The 27718-nt window shown below is 39.8% G+C and overlaps 1 protein-coding gene and 2 pseudogenes across 2 annotated transcripts; all 3 read left to right on the plus strand.

Moving 5' to 3' along the window:
* Positions 1-1543: 1543 nt before the first annotated feature.
* On the plus strand, positions 1544-11311 carry LOC139639377 (serine protease FAM111A-like). Of its 2 annotated transcripts, none has more exons than XM_071513459.1 (4): positions 1544-1616; positions 4799-4855; positions 8769-8828; positions 8922-11311. In XM_071513459.1, the coding sequence occupies exons 2-4, from the start codon at positions 4829-4831 to the stop codon at positions 10752-10754; spliced, it is 1920 nt and encodes a 639-aa protein (XP_071369560.1). In that variant the 5' UTR covers positions 1544-1616; positions 4799-4828; the 3' UTR covers positions 10755-11311. The 2 variants fall into 2 exon arrangements, with proteins under 2 accessions (XP_071369560.1, XP_071369561.1); XM_071513460.1 differs by having other exon boundaries at positions 1563-1616; positions 4787-4855.
* Positions 11312-15843: 4532 nt separating this feature from the next.
* LOC139639375 (serine protease FAM111A-like) lies at positions 15844-19118 on the plus strand (annotated as a pseudogene).
* A 2090-nt stretch (positions 19119-21208) lies between these two features.
* LOC139639378 (serine protease FAM111A-like) lies at positions 21209-26137 on the plus strand (annotated as a pseudogene).
* Positions 26138-27718: the final 1581 nt, after the last annotated feature.

Genomic DNA, 27718 nt, shown 5'->3' on the forward strand with positions numbered 1-27718 from the left:
TATCTGAGTCTCTCTAAACACCTGTGATGGATTGTGCAATCAGTAAGCGAACCTGAGGAAGCAACAAGCCAAACGCGTCGGTCACTCCTTGAGCCCATTTTTGAAAATGTAATGTAATGTAATCAATGACAGAGACGAGTGCGAGAGATCTATGACAAGTTAAGACATGCTGCTGATGGGGTGGGGGGGGGGGTAAATGACGTATTTACATAGGTGAGGCGCTCTTGAATAGTTTCAGTTTCGACTTCCAAGTTGCTTTTCCAAGAGCGAAAAACGAAACTTAGTTCTCAATGAACACTTAAACTGACACAGTATAATCTCAAGTTCATCTGAGTTCATCAAAACGATACATAGTACATACAGTATATTCCACTGGTACCGAACCCTCGTGTGTTTTGTTCTCATTAAACCTGTTTTGTCGCCGATGCGCATTTCCTTTTCAAAATAAAAGCCCCTAGAGGCTGGCATTAAAAACACAGTTGTGAATCGTGAAGTCTCTGTAGGCCTAACTAATAATTAATAATGTAGCAAAATGTTTAAGAGGACGACATCGGCTGTTTCTGACTGCAGAAATCCCCATTTAATGTCCATGAATCAATTAATGCTGAGGTGGCAAATAGAAAGATGCAACATGCAGAGTTTTATTAAAAATATAATTTCCTTGTCACTTTGATATAACAGAGTACTTTGCATAGAACTTGGAATTGAAAATGTCAAATAAATTTTGAAATAACAATGTAGAGCAAAAAAACCCAAACATTTCTTAAGTTTAAAAACTCTTGGTTTACAATTGGGCTAATCCTAAATAATTAAAGAATAACCCACCACCAAAAACCAAATTGTGATTGAAGTAGTCTAACTGTATACTTAATTCACTGATAGAGCTCTTGATACAAGAAGTAAGAATATACAGCCCCTGCACTTACAATGACGATAGGTTTCTTCTATACGTTTTCTTATCCCTCTCCTGTAGATTCAATTTCACGCCCATTTCAGGAAGGCACAAAATGTAGTTTTCCCAGCCGCCACACTAGCTGAATGTGTACTTTTTTTTTCCCTCTTTCAGTGTGAATTAATGCAGTTAACATCAACATCAACCGCATTTGCATTGTCACTATCACAGTTTCTTGGAGGGGGTTCTGTGATTAACATGTTTGTATTTATTATCAACAAGAGGAATACCATTTCGTTAAAACGTCAATACCGGTAATTTTATTTTGAAGGCTAAGAAATTCTACCGGAAGTGAGTTTCCTTATTGTGGCTAGTTCCACGCAGCTTTACTTTGCAGAAGGCAAAAAACATATAATTTCCTATGAAAACGATTGTTTTCAACTTGCCATTGATATAGCTTGCTAACCAGTTAGCTTCTAGCGATCTCCTCTGCCACGAGTTTGAAACACCCGCCGAAAAGCTGTCGTGATGAGGGGGCGTTTCTTGTAGGCTACTGACGCGGCTGTTGGGTGTCTTGTCCTGACTAGTCGGTGGGGGGCGTGTCTTGTACTGTCTTGTAGGAGTCAGACCCTTCTCGCCGCCTCACTCCAACTTCTTTCTACGCCGGTGTTACACCTGCCCACCGCTGCCGCTGTATCGTCTGAGACGCAAGCTGCACTAACAGGTAAAGTAAGATAACAGATAAGAAAGAAAGAAACGTTTTGATTTACGCATAGTGTTCAGCTTTGTTGATGATGGATGCTCTCTGAAAACATTTGCATACCTGCCAACATTAGGCTGTGGAAAAGAGGGAGATTTTCTTACGAATGGATAGGCTATACATTGTCTATTGTCGGGGGGTGTGGGGGGGAATCAAAATCTGCCTTTAACAACTATTTTCTGGTGCGTTTTGTACATTTATTGTACATTATTGTACAATATAGTTGCATTTGTGACCTCACACAGAGATTAATAGCCTATGTAATCCAATCTAGAAATAACAGAATGAAATGCAGTATGAAATGTAAAAAAAAAAGCACTTAAAATATCAAATATGACCCTACCAAAGTAGTTTGTTTGTTTACCATGGTAGTTTCCATTTCCATTTTCCAGTAACTAAGAAAAAATCAGTTTCTATACCAGATAAGCAAGCATTCAGTCAGTGTTGATATTTCTAGATTATGTCACTTGGTTTATACAAAATAGCTCGTAAATAGCTAGTACATTTACAAGTTTGCTGATGTGGCTCGCGGTTAGAAAGGGGAAGGTGTCGCACCAAGTGGACTGACGTGTGGAAGTGTATTTCTTCTTCTTGGGACCTGGTTTCAGTGGCAAACTGAGCGGAGCGGAGCGGGGGGCTTGAGCGAGCGCAGTGACGAGTGACACACGTCAGGCAGGGTCGTCCGCGCACGCTCACCTCTGCCTCTGGGCTGGGTTGCCAGGTACCACGACACATATCCCCCACAGAAACTGAGAAACACCCATTTGATTTGTATCACTATGGAATCGGGAGATTAACGGGAGAAATTACCAATCGGGAGCACAGCGGGAGAAAGGGTTAAAAATAGGGAGACTCCCGCGAAAATCGGGAGTGTTGGCAGGTATGCATTTGACCAGATAATTCATCTCAGCCAGAGTGTGTATGTTGATAGGCGACACCCCAGCCTGAGCTCTTCGTTCCTGACTTCGGAGACTTTATTGGTCATTAACAAACACGGCTAGATGGATTATGTCAATACTAGCGAGCCTGCTAATCTGGACTCTCATATTGGACCGCGTTATATCCGTAGATAGTGCTGGGCAGTATGTCGGTTAACCAAGAAATGAAATCAAAGGCGACTACCTCAATGCCTCTATCACTTTTATTGTGGATTTTTTGTCTCGAACATTAGAAACCGGGGCTGGTCTTCAACCAGCCCAAAAGAGCACATGTCACTCCGCTATTCATCTCCCTCCACTGGCTCCCAGTTGCTGCCCGCATCAAGTTCAAGTCCTTGATGCTCGCCTACAAAACAATAACCAAAACGGCTCCGACCTACCTGAACTCCCTCATTCAGGTCTACGCTCCCTCCCGCTCACTACGCTCTGCCATGGAGCGGCGCCTGGTGCTGCCACCTCAGCAAGGCATTAAGTCTCTAGCCAGACTCTTCTCTTCTGTGGTTCCCCGGTGGTGGAACGAGTTACCAAACTCCATTCGATCCGCAGAATCCCTCTCTATCCTTAAGAAAAGGCTAAAGACCCAGCTCTTTAGCGAATACCTCCTTTCATAAAAAAAAAAAAAAAAAAAAAAAAAAAATTGATGCACTCTATGCATTACCTCATAGCACTGCCTTGTAGCACTCCCTCGTAGCACCTATGTCCTGTTGGACCAGAACTTAGCTCTATAGCACTTACTCTCGTTGTTCTCTCCTATCTAGAAACTTGCTTGTGTTGTATGCAAATCTCATGTGTAAGTCGCTTTGGATAAAAGCGTCTGCCAAATGTGAAATTGTTAATTGTAAACCCAAGCTCAAAACATGAGAACAAAACACACGAGGGTTCGGTCACTAAAATCAGTTCACTCTACCAGTGGAATATACTGTATGTACTATGTATCGTTTTTGTCTTTTTTTTTTCGGTGTCATACTCAGATGAACTTGAGATTATACTGTGTCAGTTTAAGTGTTCATTGAGAACTAAGTTTCGTTTTTCGCTCTTGGAAAAGCAACTTGGAAGTCGAAACTGAAACTATTCAAGAGCGCCTCACCTATGTAAATACGTCATTTACCCCCCCCCCCCCCCCCATCAGCAGCATGTCTTAACTTGTCATAGGTCTCTCGCACTCGTCTCTGTCATTGATTATTCACAAGTTAGCTTGATGATGACTTCTACGTCATTCAAACCACACACTTATTTTTATTATTGTTATATTGCTATACAGGAATTATCCAACCGCACACTGTTAGACTTTGTTGCCAATTTACTCACATCTTTATTTTTCTTATAACATTTTCAAAAATGGGCTCAAGGAGTGACCGACGCGTTTGGCTTGTTGCTTCCTCAGGTTCGCTTACTGATTGCACAATCCATCACAGGTGTTTAAAGTAAAGTATAGGCTGCACTAGAATATTATCATGTGACAGAGAACCCATTAATCATAACATTAAAGAATTAGCTCCACATTATGACTTATTATTATTATTATGAGATTATGACTATTTCCCTAATTTTATTATCCAAAGGGGGGGGGGGGGGGGGGGGGTCGGAGATCAAACTCTGATTTGACTGAACTAAATGTAAGTTAAGATGTAGTTCAAATATGTAACGTGACCTTCGTGTCTTACTTGTTCAACAGTAGCATAGCCCATTTTATTATTGTTTCATTATTATTTATTATTTCAACCATAAAGTATCTGAAGGAGGGACACTATCTCTCACTATAGTCACTGGCAGTCCTGAAACTTTGAACCTGCCATGCTCTGACCTTTGAGAGCACAGCCAATGACAATTGTGTAGGTGTACAGCTGCCGCTCCAAAATGGAGGAAAATGTGATTGTAATGTGTGGGGGGGTATAGTGTGACACTATACCCTCTATACCCCACTATATCCTCCTAAGACGCTGGTCTATGGCCTGTAAATCAAAAAGAGCCTGCCTGTCCTGTCAGGTGGAATATGATAAAGAGGGCGGCAAGATGTTGCTCATGAAATATGTTCACAGTTGGCCAGATGGTGGTGCTATTATTTAATATTTTGTAAAACAGGCCACAACTCCAACCAAACATGGCAAGTTAGTGTATGGACAAAGCTCTTTAAAACTTATTTATTAGCCAGTTAACTTGAAAAGGTGTGGTGGTGTTATCTTGTTAACATGTCAGTTGTTTGTACAGGACAGAGTCGACTTCCCTGAATCCCCAAAAATGGCAGAGGGACACAGCAAACTGACGGTAAGTTGCTATACAGTCCTCACAGAATTCATGTATTGATATTGGGGCAGCTTTTTATGGAGTTTATGATGAAGGTTTGGGAGGAGAGATTCTATATGTTCTATTCACAGTGCCCCACCGTGCTCTTTAAATCCCTAAAGCACCCTAGGGCGCAGAGCGCCATTCTACCAATTAATCACTCAACCAATCAGAACTCACCACCTTTAGTATACCTGAGATACTCACCTTCTCTCCTCAGTTCCTTGTTTCTTGCGTCGCTCCTACTCACCTTCCTCCACCATAGTTTATTATTATTTACAGCCGTTGTATTGGTTAGTTAGTTCTAGATGCACATGAAACATGAATTATTAATATTAACATTTCAGCCTTCATCAGGGTGTTTCCACAATGTTACCCAACTTCTTCTACATTAAAAGACAGCCACAGGAGACTGATTAGGGAATGTAACTATGGAAGGAATTTTTTCCAAGTATTAAAACACAAAGAAATGTAGGATCACAAGCCAAAAAACAATAATGGCAACCTATAACTATGAACAAGTGCTAAAATTTTAAATGCAAAGGTAAAGAAATCAGATTTGCATCCAAACTCTTTGAAAAATGAATTGAAAAGTTTGAAACAAGCAATGACATTTTATATTTTCATTACTTCAGTTTCACTCAGATTGTAATTGAATTCCTCATGAGACTGCAAGTCATCAGTTTTTTTTTCATTTGAACAGCAGATGGCGCTAAGCCGCGATTGCATTTCCTGAGTTTTGAGGTTACACAATACAAAGTTTGCTGAAAGTTGGGGCTGGCTAAACTACAGTGAGTTTAATAGCAAAAATCAAACAGTATTTTTCACTAATGTGTTCATGTGCAAGAGAAGTCTGGGAACCCTTTTCACGGCCATTTGTTCTCCATGAGGTGTCGAAGCTACGCGGTTACGCTCATGATAAGAGCTTTTTTAAAAAAAAAAAACGTTTTCAGTCACACTAATTATTCCAGTGTTTTTCAACCATAAAAAAAAACCGTATGAGACGGATCATCAGCTCTTATCATGAGCAGGACTAGGTAAGTACCGACATGATTAGTTGCGCAACAAAATGGAAACGGTGCCTAACAAGACCATGGTTTTACAAGAGACGGCTCACTTGACTCAGTCCCTAAACCATGCATTAGGTGGAGTGCTAACTATATGAGCCAATGAACTACCTAACAAAACACTACTAAAGTGAAATGCTTTCATGACCGCGTCATGTGTGTGCTTTCTCCGACTGTGAATCAAGGATTATACTTTAACATACGGTACCATGACCGCGTAATTTTACGAAAACAATGCCAAGCATGAAACAGGCATAGCCCCATAGTATCTCTCTCTTTAGCCCCGTGACAGCAGGGGCTCTATGGATCACATTGTCAGTCGTCCGGACGGTCGCACTATTCACCACTTTTTGTCATGTGGCTGAAAGTGTGCTGCAGGGAGTTAGACTGCAGGGACACTTTCATAAAATTAAATGACATGGGGCTGTTGGACCCTTACTCTTGTTATTTTACATTTGCAAAATTCTTTGTTCATTTTGTTTATTCAAACCTTTCATTAATAATGGATTTACTCTAGTAATGGTTTTGTTTTGCAGTCATGTTCAAATGTAAAGATATTAAATATCGGCAGCTTAAACCTGCAATAAGCAATATCAGACTGCATAACCAGTCCTGAAACTAATGTGTGCTATGTGGAGATTTCCTTGAGACATAATGATATAAACCAACATCCACACAGCAGCAGCTGTGTTGCTGTTTTCACCTTTTTTCTAAAGCTTGTCGCTCCAGAACGAAGGTCCTCCTGGACCATTCAGTAGCTTCCCAATTTTTTTAAGAACTACCTTGTCTCCTCCCTTGCTGTTTAAAAGCGGCGTTCTCCCCCTCCCATCCCTGAAAGAAATTCTTGTAAAGGCGGAAACAATGAAACGAGCAACTTGTTAAACTAGTAAACTTCCTACCTACCTCTTCACTTGTCATTGTGAGACATGTAACCTTCAGCAGGAGAAATGCCTGGCAGTTAGACTGGTAACTGGTGAGACTTCTCCGTAGGTACTGTTAGCTTAGCTATTAGCATTTATGCACAGTGCTTTGCATAGTTTGCCTCTGTAGTGTAGTGGCTTTGCTGTGTGTTATTTACAAATGTGTTGTGGTTTTCCAGAAAATTTAGCTTATTGCAGCTTTAAGTTAAAAAAATATCAGTATCGGTCTTAAAAAACCCATATCAGTCAAACCCTAAAATCCACCTGATAACAGAATTTACATTGTTCTAGATTATATACCATTAATTATAACTAAAATATAGTTAAAAGAAAGATTACATGTTGAGACCGCAGAATCATGTTAACCTGCTTTAAAGGATAAGGCCGGTGTTTTTTAATGCATTGCTTACCGTCAACAAATCCTATGAAAATAACAAAATCAACAATGCGTTTGCTCTACTCCCGTTACTTTCTGACTTCCCACGTTCCGTTTGTAGCCGTCAAGCCGGAAGCCATTGGCTCCAATTGTAAGCTAAAAAAATTGAAATACAGCTCACAAAGACATAGTTTCAATTTTCAATTTTAATTTTTGCTGTTACCGTGAAAAATCAGGCTGTTGTAGTTATTACCAAATCAAATTCAAATGGGAACAAATTCTTCATTACGCGGAAAACGTGTTTACAGCCGGCTTATTAAGTTGTTTGAGGAAAAAGTCGGCCGGCCCGGTGCATCATGATCATGAAATATGCTGCCAGAGCAGCAGCATGGCTCTGTGACGGGTTTTTAATCTTTTTAAAAAAAAAATACAATGGAGTTCTATGCTGGGACATGGCTGCATTGGGCACCGGCTACATGGACGAGACTTGTTGGCAAAACAAAATCTTTGCTGATTTTCGTTTTTTCATAGGATTTGTTGACGGTAAGCAATGCATTAAAAACACCAGCCTTATCCTTTAAGTAACACTCAAGGACCTCCTTTCAACATATTCAAGGGAGCGGACAAGGAGGGATTGAGAAGCCTGTCAATCTTTGATCTGACCAATTGAAGAGAAGCACACCCCCACCACTCCAAAGCCCCGCCCCCTGAACATTTGTCCAAGAAGGCAAAAGCAAACATCAGAAATGCAAAGCAAAAGCCAGATGGCGCTGAACTGCAATTGTTCAACTCAAAAAAATGAGGTGGTCTCATGAGGAATTCAACTGCAAACTGAGTGGGGAAAAAAAACAGATTTTATTGCTTGGTTTCAAACTAAAGTAATAAATTTAATTTGCAAAGATTGAGTTGGGATTAAAAATCTGACTTCTTTGCCTTTCACATTTTAGCACTTTGTCATATTTTGCAAAGTTTTGGGTTACTATTGTTTTTTGGTTTGTGGTCCTACATTTCTTTGCATTTTAATACTTGGACAAAATTATTTCCATATGCAGCACACCTGAGTTTCAATAACAGGAATATCAACAACTTCAAGCCATTAACCCTGTATGCACAGAGCACACTAATCTAATCAAAAAGTCAATACAGAAACACATGTAAACAATATACCAAAAATATTATAACAAACACATTACAAAACATATATAAGAATGTGTAATATTCAGACATCACTCACTTAGGATGTTCATAAACAACCAAACACAGTCCTGTCAGATACTGACTAATCTAACTACTCTAAGAAGCACAAATTTCAGTTCATGGGCTACCTTACAAAACACTTCATCACAAATCATATACTGTGACATTGAAATATGTATCAACTTGTAGTTGGATCACGAGGACATACCAGACCATATTAAGCTGACACTTAAAAATACAGTATAAATATCTTGAAAAATCTTTTTCAAAAGTCGTCTACAGTATCACTCTGGAAAAGCATCTGACAGAATCAAAATCCTTTTCTCGTCTCACAGATCAATCCTGCACCCAGTAAAGTGAGAGTGAAGGAGGAGGAGGATGATGGTGATTCCAGGGTCAGTAGACTGTGTAATCCATACATGCACAAAACAGGTTGCATGTTTACCACATGAATCTCACTTTTATCTTCTTACTCTCATTTCCTGCAGGTGGGACATCTTCATCATTTCAGATTTAAACTGAGCAACGCTCACAATAACTACAACATTACCTGTGATCATCCTTGTACAGTCTTGGAGGCACTGAAAACCAGTGAAAAATATCTAGATGAAAATATTGTAATTCAGTTGGGCAAAGCAGGGAACGACGTTGCTATTGCAACACATTTTCCTTGCCATTTGATTGGCGATGATGAGTTGCTGGTCATAACATGTAAATCAAAACAGGTTGAAGAGACCCAAGATCCCCAGCATGCAATACTCCCAAAGAGTAGTTACATTACATTCTACATTGATACAGTGGGAGGAACAAACGCCAGAAAAAAGCAGCTGTTTATAAATAATGCTTTCAAACAGTTTAAGTATCTCTGCGTCTATGCAGAGAAGGAGATCACTGTGGAAGAAGCTCTGAAAAGAGATGGTCGCTTCAGGAATAACCTTGGCGAGTTCATCCTCTCTGATAATGCAGATCCAAGCTCTCACACTAAACATACTCAACTGGTTGACAACCTACATGGAAAAAAGTTCAAGATATGTGTTCCACCAGGAAAAAGAGTGGCAGACTCAAACGGACTGTTAGGAAGCAAAAGAGCTAAATCCAGAGTTTCTGTAGCAAACAAGGAAAATCAGCAGGCAAACCAAGCTGCATCACATGATTCACAACACAATGATAAGTCAGAGGCAAAACCAATCTCCGGCCGCAGTGGCAGCAGCGTCAACATTGACCATGCAGAGATTTCTAGACTCCTTCGTCAGCAGTTTCCAGATCTGAAACAATGGATGGAGAGTCGATTCCCAGGTGATTCCTATCAGAAAGCATTGGATCTGAGGAAGGAAGACTTTGGAAAGATCCAGCAGTCATTTAGTGAAGTTCACAGAGTCAGGAAGCTGCTAGACTTGGGCCAGTCAGTTTGCAGAGTTGTTGTTGGGGATGTTTGTCAGGGCACAGGCTTTATCCTGTTTGATAACTTCATCCTGACTAATGCACACTTATTCAAAAAGTGTATTGTACAAGATGGAGATAAGTGGCAGGTAACTACAGATGTATATGCTATATTTAACTATGAAGAACCATCTGGTAGACATTCCTATTGTGTCAAAGTTAAGAAAACAATCATTGCCTACAATTTTCATGCAAGTGGACATGAACTGGATTATGCCATACTTGAGCTTGACCCTGACACACAGACAGCAGCTCTTCAGACAGAGTCAGAGGCCTCTCAGACAAAACAGAAGCCCAAGCTACCACCAGGACTCCTGAAGATATGTGGTCCAGTACCTGTGAATGGTGAAGCCTGCATTATCGGTCACCCAGCAGGAGATGTGAAAAAACTGGATCCCACATGTATCATTGAGAAAGAGAAAAGAGTGGAGGCTGTAGACAAACATTTAGAGACCTACAAAGACACTCTGTTTACTTTCCAGTCAATCACTGCACTGATCAAAAATCAAGGCATTGAAAACATAATGCAGGGAGGAGTTAAAGCTAAAGTGGACAAAGTAGTGACCTACAACACCTTCATGTATCACGGCTCTTCTGGCTCCCCAGTGTTTGATGCTCATGGCCGAGTGTTTGGTTTGCACACTGCTGGCTTCTTCTGTGAAGAGACTGACAGTAATGTGATAGAGTACGCCCATCCTCTGATCGCCATATTCAAGACATTTGTGATTCAGTTGAAGAAAAGCAAAAATGATGAGCTTTTGGAGAAAGTTAAGAAGGAGGTAGAGGACAACCTCTATCTGAAGGTCCCTCTTAAAGAGGCCCTTGAGTCTGTCAGTGATGTTAATCCATCAGACCCTGTGGAGCCAATGGAGACTAGTTAGGTAGCTGGTTACAGCTCCTTCATACTGGGATGTCAGACACCACTTCTTGTTCCCTGGTCACAGGTTGTTAGCACAGCAGCTAGTGTTTTCCAGTTGATCAAATCATTGTTTACTCCCAGTGACACAATGGTTACAGTCATTTTAAAAAGAAAGGTTTATGTAAATGTAAACATGTCAATCTTGTGATTTATTAAAAATGTCTCATTCTAAATGGGTAAGAGAAGTGACTGACTTGACAACAGACAATGCTCCTGTCATTTTCAGATCTTCCATTGAGTCGGTGATTTCTCTTACAAATCCAATAGTTTAGTTTAGTGCTGGTGAAGGGTTACATCTGTTATAACCAATGAAAAACAGTCCATTGAAAATGAATTCAAATTTCAGTGAATCTATGTATCAGCAATGAATATGAGGTGACCTTTTATTTTAATTTTTTTTATCTGAATAAAGTTGTTAGTAGATGAAAATGTAACTGTGGAATACATGATGTATAATAATACATGGATATTATCAATTTTAAATTGTTATACATGATAATAAACATTTAATCATTCTTATCTCTTGGCCTTTTTCTGACAAAAGATGGGTTTGATCTGATGTTCAGTCAGGAATTATGTATTTGTGTATCGTGTTCAATAATAAGTTAAGTTCAAAGCTGTGGTCACATCAAGCAAAATACACACAAAGTCCACACTTGAGCTAATTACTGTAAAATGAGTAGTGACCTTGAACAAGCCTTCTGGCTTCTTTCCTCTCCTGCACAATGAATTTCATTTTAATGTTATATTGTCCTATTGTTTTTAATCATAACCATTGTGCAAATTAACTGAAACTGAATTCCAATGTTCGCTGGGAAACAGAAACATGAGGCGTACAGCCAGTATGTAAACTACCTGACTCAGCACAACAAAGGCACAACACTCTAGATCTACTGAATGCAAATCCAGTGTGTGAAAAGATCAAGTGACTTCTTTTTCTCAACTAACAACTCATTACATTATGATACAGATACTTATGAAAACAATTCCTCAGATATGAACAAATGCTGTCCTATCGTACAGAAAGACTTCTTGTCATAGCAGTGGCATCAAAGTTCATGCCACAGACTAGAGGTTGCAGATACTTGTTGACATGTGGACTTTAATCCACTAGGAGGCGCTGTGATCCAGGTGTCCACTAGTCACTGCCTGCTTGACCTCCTTTAGCTTTTATTTTGACAGTCAAAATGCACAGAATGACGACCGTGGTCAAGTTCATACTTTATCATGATACTGACATGACGAAAAGAAAAAAAAAGACATTCAATTCAAATTCAAATCACAAAAACAGGGGAAGATTCTGTCATTTTTACTGCTGACTCACAGACAGACAACATGGAATACGATGGAAAGTGGAAACAGAAATGAAAACAAAGGCTTTTTAAAGATATAGAAGTCGGCCTTAACGCAGGCCTACGCAAAAGTAGGCTACAGCTGTCTTTTTACTTCAGAGATTCAGACTCATCTTGTTTACAGCCGGCCAATCAGCATCCATTAGGCCTACTACTGTTGTTCCAATGGATGTGCAGTAGGCAGGATTGGAAGACGGCTCCCCGAAGCAGGGTGACCAATCCCTCCCTATATAATGGAGGGATCAACACTGATGTTTCCTGTTATGTGAGAGTAATCTGTGCAGACAAAGTCTATTAATCGCAGTGTGTGTGTGTGTGTGTGTGTGTGTGTTTGTGTGTGTGTTTCTGTGTATTCAAGTCATTTGCTGAAGAATATACAGTATTCTCATGTTGGCCTCTTTGCCACTATACATGATCCAACAGTGATTTTAGGGTTAGAGTAGACAAATGCTTCACATACTCAGGTATATGTAGCAGTTGCAGAACGCTGTGCTTTTGCTGTGAATGAGGTGATGAGGACATATTGTGCTGCCTCTGTTTTTAAAGAGACAGGCTTCAGCCACGCTGATCCATTGTGTCTGTCTGTGTTCATTTCATTTTCACAACTATTTTTCTCTGCTGCAGCACACACTGCTGTGGGGTGACGTTACTGGCAGAGTGATCTAGTTTTGCAGAATGAATGATATGCATCTATATAAGACATGCCAGTAATATCTACATTATACATGTTAATGGTGAAAAATGTCAACGTCAATTTGTGTAAGTCTATATGTCTAATAGTTGCTTTTGAAATAAGTCTAGCGCACCACAGACATCACTATCTTATATTTACAGGATCTCTTGAACCGTATGTGTTCTGTTTAGCTTTATCTCTGTACAATGCATCAGACTTCTTGGAGGTTTATGTTTTGTTACAACCCAAGTACAAGTAACAAAGGATGATGGACACACAAAACAAATAAATGTGCAATAGATTTATTTAAAAGAATAAGGAATTAACAGGAATAACCACATTGTACATGTATGTCAGTAATATCAGTGGTGGTGTGAGTGGTGTGAATATGGAAGAGAGTGTTCTGGGGGCGTTGTAAGGTGGGAACTGAACTAACAGTTCAAAACAACTAACAGGATGTGTGGGGAGTGAGAGAGAGCCCTCTGTGCCAGGCAGCAGGTCTCCTGACTCCACCTTTCAACATCCTGGAACAGGAAAGAATAAGACAGAACCAACAAGGCAGACAGAGAGGGAGAGTCGTCACAAATCTAATGAAGTGGTGTTAAAAGCAGCGTTAAATTCAATCCACCATTTAATTTGATAGCTATTTAAACCATTCACTGTTTGATTTATTTGGGTTTTTTTTACTTCCACCCCATACATCTGATGGTAAGTTCAGACCTTAGGCGATGTAATAATGTTAATTTACAAAGAAAGTTTTGCTGACATGGTCGTCACTGTTGTTCCTCTTTGTATTTCATAAACATGTCTTTGATACAGACACCATCTTTCCCACTACATTCAGGCTTCAAGAGCTGGTGGAATGCCGGGGGGGGGGCTGCAGCTCTTGACACGCATCGTCACTATGTAATGTGTTCCTATTGGATAAGAGAAAAACTGTAACGTTCCTATTGGATGAAGAAGAAACTACTGTATATACTCTCAAAGCCACACACAGAAACTTCTCTCAAACCGTCTGTCTTGTACGGCTGTGATCTGAGAGACGAGTATCTGCTCCACTACCAGGTAAAGTCTGACTGCAGTTAAGAGAGAAGGATTTCTTTTGATTTACGCAGATTTTTCATCTTTGTTCAGAGTATTTGACAAGATAATTTGTCACGTGTGGGGAAAACTCAGGACTGGACCCAAATGCAATGACTGGCAGAGAGAGAACTTGATAGAAGCAAGAGCTTTAATAGCTGAACTTAGGCAGAAGAACAAAAACAAAGCAGGCGATCCAAAAAGGCAAAAACTAAAACAGGCCGACAAAGGAAACAAAGACTCCAAACCTGGCAGAAGGTCTAAGCTGACTAACAACACGACACAACACTGGTGACAAGGCAGGTAACAGAGCTGGTGACTAAGCGAAGGGAAACACGGGGAACACAACAAAGAAACTGGCAAAGACAGCTGAGAAACACAGCCCATATAAACACACTGAGGCAAATTACAAACGGGGAACAGCTGGCTGGATAGGGAGATGAGAGGCAGGAGAAGACAGAACAAGGACACAAGGCTAACAGGCTGATGACAGACAGGTGTGGTGGTGCAGGAGGGGGGAAAGGTGATGAGGGGAAGTCCGAGGACATCTAGTGGATGTCTACAGGATGGCAGGACTGGGTAGAGAATGGAATGATAGACCAGGAACAGGGGCAGAACATGCAGACAGGCAGATCATGACATAATTCATTCTTAACGAAAGTATTCTGTATATCTGAGATAAAGAAAGAAGGAATGACAATTTTGTGTTGTAAGTCGTTCAAACCTTTAAAAAGTCTTTGTATGCACTAAAACATTTAGTAAGAATTGACATTGGCTGTGTGTTTGTGGTGGGGTTTATCCATAGAGATTAAACAGTAGAGGGGACATGTCAGAGAATGTTCTGGAATGGGACCACATGGCAGCCATCTTACCTCGGTCCTCGTGTCAGCTTGCCGGAATTAGAAGCAATGGTGAAAGTGGCTTGCGCTACCTTTATAATGCTAATATTTGTTTTATCCAAACATCACTATTTTTTATTTAATGCATTGTGTGCAAAACAACTGTGACTGTCTGAAATGGTACCAAACATGAGGCATTAATGTAGCTTTTAGATAACAATAACTACAGCTATTGTTAGCAATAGCTAAACCCAGGTAAGATGGCGGACGGTTCTCCCACAGTTAATGATGTAATGTCTCCTATACTGTTTTGTCTTTATGGGTTTATCTCTAATCAACACACAGGTGTGACTTGGTTTATTATAGGTTTATTTTACTGAATAGCAGGTAAGACACAAAAACAGGCTTCTGACTAGGGAGTACTGATCTGACTAACTCTGACCAACAGACAGGAGAAACTACACTAAGGTAGAGGCTGTAGACGTGAAAGACTCAACGAACAAGCAACACTGACTAACTGGGGCTGGCTTATATACACGGGGGGTAGTTGATGGATGAGACACAGCTGACAGCAAAAACACCTGGACTGCATGTAGAAGGTGCAGGAGGCCCTCTGCTGGACCTAGGGCAAAGCACAGGACACACAACACAAGACACACAGCACAAGACACACAACACAAGACACACAGCACAAGACACACAACACAAGACACACAGCACAAGACACACAACACAAGACACACAGCACAAGACACACAACACAAGACACACAGCACAAGACACTCAGGGAGAGACTAGGAAGAGACAGGGGACAGTGGTGGCTGTGACAATGTCAACCTCACAATCAGTTTATACCAAACTTATTTCCTCTTTATACACATTCCTGTGTGTGTTATATTTACAAAGGACTAAACCAAACTTACACAGAGTCAACAAGCATGAACTATCATTTAACCTTTTAATACACATTCCTTTATACTAGTAGTACTACTACTATTACTATTACTACTACTACTACTAATAATAATAATGATCAAATATCTTGTGGGTGCTGAGCATGTCAATTCTTTGTACAGGACAGAGCTGACTTCCCTGAATCCTCAAAACATGGAAGAGAAACTCAGCAAACTGACGGTAAATTGCTATAAAGTCCTCACAGAATTCATGTATTGATATTGGAGCAGCTTTTTATGGAGCTTATGACTGAGGTTTGGGAGGAGAGATTCTCCCATTCTACCAATCAATAACATAACTCCCCACCTTTCATATATCTAAGGTACTTGCCTTTTTTTTTCTCAGTTCACTTGTTTCTTTCGTCCCTCCTCCTCCACCATAGCTTTTTATTATTTACAATTAGCATTTACATTATTAGCATTGTAGATGCATGACAGTCAGTTTGGTCCAGTGAGAGTGTTCTGCACACCCTCAGTTCTCGACCAAGGCCAACTCATCTCACTGTGTCATGACCAAAGTCTTTGCACAGTCATTGCCTATCCATTCACAATTACACATACCGCCAACCCCTCACAATCATTTGTGCATAAAATTACCTCAGAACATTATGAATCTCAAACTGGTGAACTTGACCTCAACAGATGGTCAAACCAGTGTGTGTGAAATCTATGACCTTTGTGTCAAGGTAGCTCTGAGATACCTAAACCTCTGATGACCACAGCAGATAGGTAATATGCTACTGTAGCATGAGGGGTTGCAGCTGTAATTGTAGTCATTTAACAAGACACTGAACCCAACCAGCTCCAGGAGGGACACTGCTCATGAGGCTGAACGTGCAACCTGACTAGCATTAAAATCATTTCCCCTCTAGTGATCAGAAATGTAAAAAAAAAAATATGTTGCAAAGTGTAAATATTCGTAACACACTACAAAAAGCTGTGACTTTGAAATATGTATCAGCTTGTAGTTGGATCACATGAGGACATACCTAGACATCAAGTTTTCACTTAAAAATACACACAACTGTCTTAACAACAACTAGTTATGAACTCACTCAACAGCAGAGACTTTAAGAATGGAAACCAAAGCTTACATGTTATGTGTGCCACATTATCTAGAACAGAAGTTACAGTGGACATATCAGGGAGATCATTCTTTTGTGAATATTTTCTCTGCTTGAAAAACAAAAATTCAGTGGAAATGCCATAATATCAAAATTTTGGAAAATATTTTTCTGTCTACAGTATCACTCTGGAAAAGCATCTGATAGAATCTAAATCCTTTTCTCTTCTCACAGATCAATCCTGCACCCAGTCAAGAGAGAGTGAAGGAGGAGGAGGAGGATGATGATAGTGATTCCAGGGTCAGTAGACTGTGCATTGCATTCTATATGCATAAAACAGGTTGCATGTTTACCACATGAATCTCACTTTTATCTTCTTACTCTGATTCCCTGCAGGAAGCACATCTTCATCATTTCAGATTTCAATTGAGCAAGACTGACAATAATTACAGCATTACCTGTGATTGTCCTCGCACAGTCCTGAAGGCACTAAAAACAAGTGAAAAATATACAAAATATACACAAGGATATTCAGATGAAAATATTTTAATTCAGTTGGGCAAAGCAGACAGGAAAATTGCTGTTGCAACACATTTTCCTTGTCATTTGATTGGGGATGATGAAGTGCTGGTTATATCTAAAAGTGAGTCAGAAAAGGTTGAACAGGCCCAACATCACCACCAAGAAATACTCTCACAGAACAGTTATGTTAAATTCTACATTGATACAAAGGGAGGAATAAACACCAAAACAAAGCAGCTGTTTATAAGTAACATTATCAAACAGTTTAAGTATCTCTGCGTCTATGCAGAGAGGGGGATCACTGTGGAAGAAGCTCTGAAAAGAGATGGTCGCTTCATGAATAACCTCAGCAAGTTCATCCTCTCTGATAATGCAGATCCAATGCGTCATACTGAACGTACTCAACTGGTTGACAAGCTACATGGAAAAGAGTTCAAGATATGTCTTCCACAAGGAACACCAGCCGAACCCAGAGATTCTAAAGTAAACAAGGAAAAGCAGCAGGCAAAGCAAAGTGCATCACATGATTCACAACACAGTGATGATAAGTCAAAGGCAAAACCAATCTCAGATGTAGTGAAACGGAGAGGCCACTGTGTCAGCAGCGTCAACATTGACCATGCAGAGATTTCTAGACTCCTTCGTCAGCAGTTTCCAGATCTGAAACAATGGATGGAGAGTTAATTCCCAGGAGATTCCTATCAGAAAGCATTGGATCTGAGGAAGGCTTTGGAAAGATCCAGCAGTCATTTAGTGAAGTTGAAAAACTCTGGCAGCTGCTAGAGCTGGGCCAGTCAGTTTGCAAAGTCCGTGTTGTGGATGTTTGTCAGGGCACAGGCTTTATCCTGTTTGATAACTTCATCCTGACTAATGCACACTTATTCAAAAAGTGTGTTGTACAAGATGGAGATAAGTGGCAGGTAACAAAAGATGTATATGCTGTATTTAACCACGAAAACCCATCTGATAGAGCATCCTATGAGGTCAAAGTTAAGAAAACAATCATTGACTCCAGTTATCATGCAAGTGGACATGAACTGGATTATGCCATACTTGAGCTTGACCCTGACACACAGACAGCAGCTCCTCAGACAGAGTCAGAGGCCTCTCAGACAAAACAGAAGCCCAAGCTACCACCAGGACTCCTTAAGATATGTGGTCCAGTACCTGTAGATGGTGAAGCCTGCATTATTGGTCACCCAGCAGGAGGTGTGAAAAAACTGGATCCCACATGTATCACTGAGAAAGAGAAGAGAGTGGAGGCTGTAGACAAATATTTAGAGACCTACAAAGACCATGTGTTTCCTCTCTGTTTAGTTGTTGAAGTGATCAAGAAACGAAACATTCACAACATACTGCAGGGAGGAGCTAAAGTGGACAAAGTAGTGACCTACAACACCTTCATGTATCACGGCTCTTCTGGCTCCCCAGTGTTTGATGCTCATGGCCGAGTGTTTGGTTTGCACTCTGCTGGCTGTGTCTATGGGTTTCCAAAGCATGAGCAGAGTGTGATAGAGTACGCTCATCCTCTGATCGCCATATTCAAGACATTTGTGATTCAGTTGAAGAAAAGCAAAAATGATGAGCTTTTGGAGAAAGTTAAGAAGGAGGTAGAGGACAACCTCTTTCTGAAGGTCCCTCTTAAAGAGGCCCTTGAGTCTGTCAGTGATGTTTAGCCATCAGACCCTGTGGAGCCAATGGAGACTAGTTAGGTAGCTGGTTACAGCTCCTTCATACTGGGATGTCAAACACCACTTCTTGTTCCCTGGTCACAGGTTGTTAGCACAGCAGCTAGTGTTTTCCACTTGATCAAATCATTGTTTACTCCTAGTGACACAATGGTTACAGTAGTTTTTTTAAGAAAGGACCATGCACATGTAAATGTGTCAGTCTTTTGATTTATTAAAAATGTCTCGTTCTAAATGGGTAAGAGAAGTGACTGACTGGACAACAGATAAAAGCAGATGTCATTTTCAGATCTGCCATTGAATGATTTCTCTTGCAAATAGTTTAGTGTTGGTTAAGGGTTACATCTATCTGGTGAATTGTTATTTCTGTCATAACCAGTGCTGGAAATGGGCCGGAACGCACCCCAACGGAATTCCGGGAGTAAAATGCAAGGGGGGACGGAGTTCCGCCTCAGAATAATCCAAACTTTGTTTTTGTCAGATTTTTTGAATTTATAAAGCAATTCTAAATTCAGATGAACGATTGAAACGCTTCACTATCCAGCTCAGAGGTTCCATCAAAAATCAGGAAGAATTTTCTCAATGGCGAAAATCAAGGTAAATCACAATAAAATGTAATCTCAAACACAGAAACTCGGGCATCTCTGAGATCGTTAAACTGTTGCATAGAATTATTTTTCATTTGCTAAAAACATGAAATCATGGTTCAAAATGGTCATCGGAGCTCAATGTTTTGTATTAAGTATTCAGAGAAATAGTAACAGGCTGAGCTTCATATTATCTGTCTACTTGTAAAATTCACAGTGATGTCTGATGTGGCATAAGAGTAAAAATGGTCAATATTCATAAAGCCTCTTAAAGAAGTAGGGTAGGACTGTGAAAAGTTTTCTTTTTGATATAGAGTAAGGCGGATCACCAAGGAGTCTGTAAGAATAGATTAGGTATCCTACTTTGAGATTATCTGTGGAAACAGGCCCAGTGTCATAAACATAATATTCTACAAGCAGAATTGGCAGAATTAGAGTGAGGAAAAAGCAGCTGGCTAATCTAGTAGGCTATACATCACAGGTACAGTACATGCATTATTGTTCATATTGGTTTTCTTGATGATGATACAGGGGATCACCTAGTAGTGTCCCACCAGTAAAATCTGGCCATTTCCAGCACTGGTCATAACAAATGAAAAACATAGTCCATTGCAAATGAATTTTATTTTGTTTAACTTTTCTTACTGAATGAAGTTGTTAGTAGATGAAAATGTAATCGTGAAATACATGATGTATAACAATACATGGAAATGATCAATTTAAATTTCTTATACCTTTATGACAATAAACATTTAATCATTCTTACGTCTTGGACTTTTTGTCTGACAAATGATGGGTTTGATCTGACGTTCTGATGTGTTTGTGTGTCCATGTCAGCTTGCATACGAGCATATTTGTGTATATGTTTGAGTGTGTGAGTTGTGTGCTTTTTTCCTGTATCAGTCCTGATGTTGCAGTGGTGACAAGTGTTGTCATCTGTCTAATGTTCGCTGGGAAACAGAAACATGAGGCATACAGCCACACATGGAACTGATTTTAGGGTTAGAGTTAGCTTAATAAATAAATGACTTAAGTTAATGATAGTTTAAGAGTGCAGGGCTTCTGTAGAAGAGGGTCAGGGAATTTACAATGTTGCCTCTTTGCTGTTAATATATATTTAAAATCCAACTTGTTCCATAACTGTTGAGCTTACAACCTCAGTGTGAATGCACTGTTTGTATTTTTAATGCAACTAAACAGTAGAAACACCATAGTGAACTGCCTGACTCAGCACAACAAAGGCACAACACTCTATTTGTCAACAATTATGATACAGATACTATTAAGTCTTAGTACTAATAAGCATCAATAAAACAATACCTCAGATGCAAACAAACATCATGTAGTACAGAAACGCTTCATAGCAGTGGTATCATAGTTCATACCACAGACTGGGAGTTGCACAGATTTGTTGACACGTTGACTTTAATACCACTAGGTGACGCTGTGACTCAGGTGTCGACTAGTCACTGATTTCACCACACAGTTCCTCCATTACACACACTTTCACTAACCAGGAAATCACAGGACTATTTTTCTCTGCTGCAGCACACACTGCTGTGGGGCGGAGGTGTGTTACTGGCAGTGATCTAGTTTTGGGGGGGGCGCTCTTGCCACACATCTTCACTACGTAATGTGTTCCTATGGGATGAAGAAGAAACTACTGTATATACTCTCGAAGCCACACACAGAAACTTCTCTCAAACCCTCTGTCTTGTACGGCTGTGATCTGAGAGACGAGTATCTGCTCCACTACCAGGTAAAGTCTGACTGCAGTTAAGAGAGAAGGATTTCTTTTGATTTACGCTGATTTTTCATCTTTGTTCAGAGTGTTCAAGAGTTTGACGAGATAATTAATCCTTAACGAAGGTATTCCATATATCTGAGATAAAGAAAGAAGGAATTACAATTTTGAGTTGGAAGTCATTCAAACCTTTAAAAAGTCTTTGTATGCACTAAAACATTTAGTAAGAATTGACGTTGACTGTGTGTTTGTGGTGGGGTTTATCCATAGAGATTAAACAGTAGAGGGGACATGTCAGAGAATGTTTTGGAATGGGACCGCATGGCAGCCATCTTACCTCGGTCCACGTGTCAGCTTGCCGTAATAATAATAGAAACAATGGTGAAGGTGGCTTACGCTACCTTTATAATGCTAATATTTGTTTTATCGAAACATCACTGCTAGTTAATTTAATGCATTGTGTGCAAAACAACTGTGACTGTCTGAAATGGTACCGAACATGAGGCATTTATGTAGCTTTTAGATAACAATAACTACAGCTATTGTTAGCAATAGCTAAACCCAGGTAAGATGGCGGACGGTTCTCCCACAGTTAATGATGTAATGTCTCCTACACTGTTTTGTCTTTATGGGTTCATCTCTAATCAACACACATGTGTGACTTATATCCTGATTAATTAGACAACTGTTTGATGCATAAAGGAATTTAGAATAGTTAAAAGCATTTTCATTGCATTTGACAATTGATGTGCTTTGTTGTGACCCATACATCAACTTGAGATCTGGAGAACTAAGATAAACACTTTAAACTGTATCAAGTTTAAACTGAGTGAAACCAATTTACCTTTTTAGAACCCAGTCATTTTGTTGTACACTAGTTACCAAGTGATGTGATAAAAATGACTCAGTGTTTGCCTGTTTTTTGTCCCATAGTTATCCGGCACTTGTTTTTAACCGTGCAGAGTGATCTACTGCTGCAGTGCTGCTGTCTCCTGTCTGTCTGACAAGGCTGACTGGCTCAGACCCAAGTGCAGACACGAACAGGCTGAGGCAGGCATGAGCAGAACCCAAGTGGGAGATTTATTATACTGAATAGCAGGTAAGACACAAAAACAGGCTTCTGACTAGGGAGTACTGATCTGACTAACTCTGACCAACAGACAGGAGAAACTACACTAAGGTAGAGGCTGTAGACTTGAAAGACTCAACGAACAAGCAACACTGACTAACTGGGGCTGGCTTATAGACACGGGGGGTAGTTGATGGATGAGACACAGCTGACAGCAAAGACACCTGGACTGCATGTAGAAGGTGCAGGAGGCCCTCTGCTGGACCTAGGGCAAAGCACAGGACACACAACACAAGACACACAACACAAGACACTCAGGGAGAGACTAGGAAGAGACAGGGGACACAGTGATGGCTGTGACAATGTCAACCTCACAATCAGTTCATACCAAACTTATTTCCTCTTTATACACATTCCTGTGTGTGTTATATTTACAAAGGACTAAACCAAACTTACAGAGTCAACAAACATGAACTATCAATTAACCTCTTAATACACATTCCTTTATACTACTAGTACTACTACTATTACTATTACTACTACTAATAATAATAATATCAAATAATATCAAATAATAGATCAAATATCTTGTGGGTGCTGAACATGTCAATTCTTTGTACAGGACAGAGCCGACTTCCCTGAATCCTCAAAACATGGAAGAGAGATTCAGCAGCCTGACGGTAAATTACTATACAGTCCTCACAGAATTCATGTATTGATATTGGAGCAGATTTTTATGGAGCTTATGACTGAGGTTTGGGAGGAGAGATTCTATATGTTCTATGCATGCTGCCTATACCACCACACTCTTTAAAACCCTACAGTGCATTTGTATTTACAGTCTATGTACAATTCCAGTTCTTCTATGCTTGTTGCTTGTTTAGAATTGTTTTCTCTTATTGTTTTGGTACCACTGGTTATTGGTGTTGTATATTTGCATTATGTTGTTTTAATATTTTTTAACTTCATTTTATCTGTATTTTATTTTTACTTGTAACACCTTGTAACGTTGTTAAGAAAGGAGCTATACAAATAAAAATTATATTATTATTATTATTATTATTATTATTATTATTATTATTATTATTATTACAGCACCCTAGGGCACAGAGCGCCATTGTACCAATCAATCACTCAACCAATCAGGGAGACCAGGGAGATTGTTTTTTTGGGGGGGGTTTTGGTGAATATTTCCTCACTCTGAAAAACAAAAATTCAGTTAAAATGCCATATCAAAATTTTAGAAAATATCTTTCAAAACAGTCTGTCTACAGTATCACTCTGGATAAGCATCTGATGTAATCTAAATCCCTTTGTCTTCTCACAGATCAATTCTACACCCAGTAAAGTGAGAGTGAAGAAGGAGGAGGAGGATGGCGGTTTCTGGGTCAGTAGACTGTGTAATGTTTTCTACATGCATAAAACAGGTTGCATGTTTACCACATGAATCTCACTTTTATCTTCTTGCTGTGATTTCCTGCAGGAGGGATATCCTCGTCGTTTCAGATTTCAATTCATCGACGATTGCAAGACTTACAAAATTACCTGTAATCAACCCTGCACAGTCCTGGAGGCTCTAAAAACAAGAGATGTATATAATGCAAAGAACTATTCGGATAACAATGTTGTAATTCAGTTGGACAGAGCAGGGAAGGACATTTCTGTTGCAACACATTTTCCTTGTCATTTGATTGAGAATGATGAGTTGGTGGTCATATCATGTAAATCAAAACAGGTTGAAGAGACCCAAGATCCCCAGCAAGCAATACTCCCACAGAGTAGATACATTACATTCTACATTGATACAGAGGGAGGAACAAACGCCAAAACAAAGAAGCTGTTTATAAGTAATGCTTTCAAACAGTTGAATTATCTCTGCGTCTATGCAGAGAAGGAGATCACTGTGGAAGAAGCTCTGAAAAGAGATGGTCGCTTCATGAATACCCTCAGCAACTTCACCCTCTCTGATAATGCAGGTTCAGACCTATGCATTGAACATGATCACCAGGTTAACGACCTTGATGGAAAAGAGTTAAAGATATGTCTTCCACGAGGAACACCAGCCAAATCCAGAAACAAGGAAAAGCAGCAGGCAAAGCAAGGTGCATCACATGATTCACAACACAGTGATGATAAGTCAGAGGCAAAACCAATCTCAGGCAACAGCAAAGTCAGCAGCAGCGTCAACATTGACCATGCAGAGAATTCTAGTCTCAAACTGAAACAATGGATGGAGAGTCGATTCCCAGGTAATTCCTATCAGAAAGCATTGGATCTGAGGAAGGAAGACTTTGGAAAGATCCAGCAGTCATTTAGTGAAGTTCACTGAGTCAGGAAGCTGCTAGAGCTGAGCCAATCAGTTTGCAGAGTTGTTGTTGGGGATGTTTGTCAGGGCACAGGCTTTATCCTGTTTGATAACTTCATCCTGACTAATGCACACTTATTCAAAGACTGTGTTGTACAAGTTGTAGATAAGTGGCAGGTAACAACAGATATAAATGCTGTATTTAACTATGAAGAGCCATCTGGTAGAGATTCCAATTGGGTCAAAGTTAAGAAAACAATCATTGACTGCAATTATCATGCAAGTGGACATGAACTGGATTATGCCATACTTGAGCTTGACCCTGACACACAGACAGCAGCTCCTCAGACAGAGTCAGAGGCCTCTCAGACAAAACAGAAGCCCAAGCTACCACCAGGACTCCTGAAGATATGTGGTCCAGTACCTGTAGATGGTGAAGCCTGCATTATCGGTCACCCAGCAGGAGGTGTGAAAAAACTGGATCCCACATGTATCATTGAGAAAGAGAAGAGAGTGGAGGCTGTAGACAAACATTTAGAGACCTACAAAGACCATGTGTTTCCTCTCTGCTCAGTTGTTGAAGTGATCAAGAATCAAGGCATTCACAACATACTGCAGGGTGGAGGTAAAGTGGACAAAGTAGTGACCTACAACACCTTCATGTATCACGGCTCTTCTGGCTCCCCAGTGTTTGATGCTCATGGCCGAGTGTTTGGTTTGCACTCTGCTGGCTTCTTCTGTAAAGAGATTGACAGTAATGTGATAGAGTACGCCCATCCTCTGATCGCCATATTCAAGACATTTGTGATTCAGCTGAAGAAAAGCAAAAATGATGAGCTTTTGGAGAAAGTTAAGAGGGAGGTAGAGGAGAACATATATCTGCAGATAGCTCTAAAAGACGCACTTGAGTCTGTCAGTGATGTTAAGCCATCAGACCCTGTGGAGCCAATGGAGACTAGTTAGGTAACTGGTTACAGCTCCTTCATACTGGGATGTCAGACACCACTTCTTGTTCCCTGGTCACAGGTTGTTAGCACAGCAGCTAGTGTTTTCCAGTTGATCAAATCATTGTTTACTCCCAGTGACACAATGGTCACAGTCATTTTAAAAAGAAAGGTTTATGTAAATGTAAATATGTCAATCTTGTGATTTATTAAAAATGTCTCGTTCTAAATGGGTAAGAGAAGTGACTTCACAACAGAGAATGCTCCTGTCATTTTCAGATCTTCCATTGAGTCTGTGATTTCTCTTACAAATCCAATAGTTTAGTTTAGTGCTGGTGAAGGGTTACATCTGTTATAACCAATGAAAAACATAGTCCATTGAAAATGAATTCAAATTTCAGTCAATCTATGTATCAGCAATGAATATGAGGTGATGTTTTATTTTTATGTTTTATTTTTTTATCTTACTGAATAAAGTTGTTAGTAGATGAAAATGTAATTGTGGAATACATGATGTATAATAATACATGGATATTATCAATTTAAAATTGTTATATATGATAATAAACATTTAATCATTTTTATCTCTTTTCTGACAAAAGATGGGTTTGATCTGATGTTCAGTCAGGAATTATGTATTTGTGTGTCATGTTCAATAATAAGTTAAGTTCAAAGCTGTGATCACATCAAGCAAAATACACACAAAGTCCACACTTGAGCCAATTACTGTAAAACTGTGTGTGCGTGCGTGTGTGTGTATGTGTGTGTGTGTGAGAGCGTGCACATGTTTCTTGCACACGTCTGTTTGTGTCCATGTAAGCTTGCATATGAGCATATTTGTGTACGTTTGAGTGTGTGAGTTGTGTGACTATTTCTCTGTACCAGTCCTAATGTTGCAGTGAAGACGATTGTTAGTAGAGGACCTCATCTATGGAATTCACTGAACACGACATTGAAGTCATTATCCTCTCTGATAGTTTTCAAATCACAAAAAAATCATGTATCTAACACAGATTGTATACTGGCTCTTGTGCATATTTATGTATGCACAAGAAATCTATTTTTCTGTTTCCCTTTTTCTGTTTTGTCTCTTTTGTATATACAGTATGTTTTGATGACTGATGTTGGGATGTTAATGATTGGTAATGTTGGTATGTATGTTTTATGTGAATTTTTTTTTATGACTTATTGAAATTAAGGGGATGACCTTGAACAAGCCTTCTGGGCTTCTTTCCTCTCCTGCACAATGAATTTCATTTTAATGTTGTATTGTCCTATTGTTTTTATCATAACCATTGTGCAAATTAACTGAAACTGAATTCCAATGTTCGCTGGGAAACAGAAACATGAGGCGTACAGCCAGTATGTAAACTACCTGACTCAGCACAACAAAGGCACAACACTCTAGATCTACTGAATGTAAATCCAGTGTGTGAAAAGATCAAGTGACTTCTTTTTCTCAACTAACAACCCATTACATTATGATACAGATACTTATGAAAACAATTCCTCAGATATGAACAAATGCTGTCCTATTGTACAGAAAGACTTCTTGTCATAGCAGTGGCATCAAAGTTCATGCCACAGACTAGAGGTTGCAGATACTTGTTGACATGTGAACTTTAATCCACTAGGAGGCGCTGTGATCCAGGTGTCCACTAGTCACTGCCTGCTTGACCTCCTTTAGCTTTTATTTTGACAGTCAAAATGCACAGAATGACGACCGTGGTCAAGTTCATACTTTATCATGATACTGACATGACTAAAAGAAAAAAAAAGACATTCAATTCAAATTCAAATCACAAAAACAGGGGAAGATTCTGTCATTTTTCCTGGTGACTCACAGACAGACAACATGGAATACGGTGGAAAGTGGAAACAGAAATGAAAACAAAGGCTTTTTAAAGATATAGAAGTCGGCCTTAACGCAGGCCTACGCAAAAGTAGGCTACAGCTGTCTTTTTACTTCAGAGATTCAGACTCATCTTGTTTACAGCCGGCCAATCAGCATCCATTAGGCCTACTACTGTTGTTCCAATGGATGTACAGTAGGCAGGATTGGAAGACGGCTCCCTGAAGCAGGGTGACCAACCCCTCCCTATATAA

The sequence above is a fragment of the Centroberyx affinis genome, unplaced genomic scaffold, assembly GCF_046629955.1.
Source record: "Centroberyx affinis isolate AG114_WGS23_722 - 3 ecotype Tasmania unplaced genomic scaffold, CSIRO-AGI_Caff_v1 ptg007192l_1, whole genome shotgun sequence".
In the NCBI taxonomy this organism is placed as follows: domain Eukaryota; kingdom Metazoa; phylum Chordata; class Actinopteri; order Beryciformes; family Berycidae; genus Centroberyx; species Centroberyx affinis.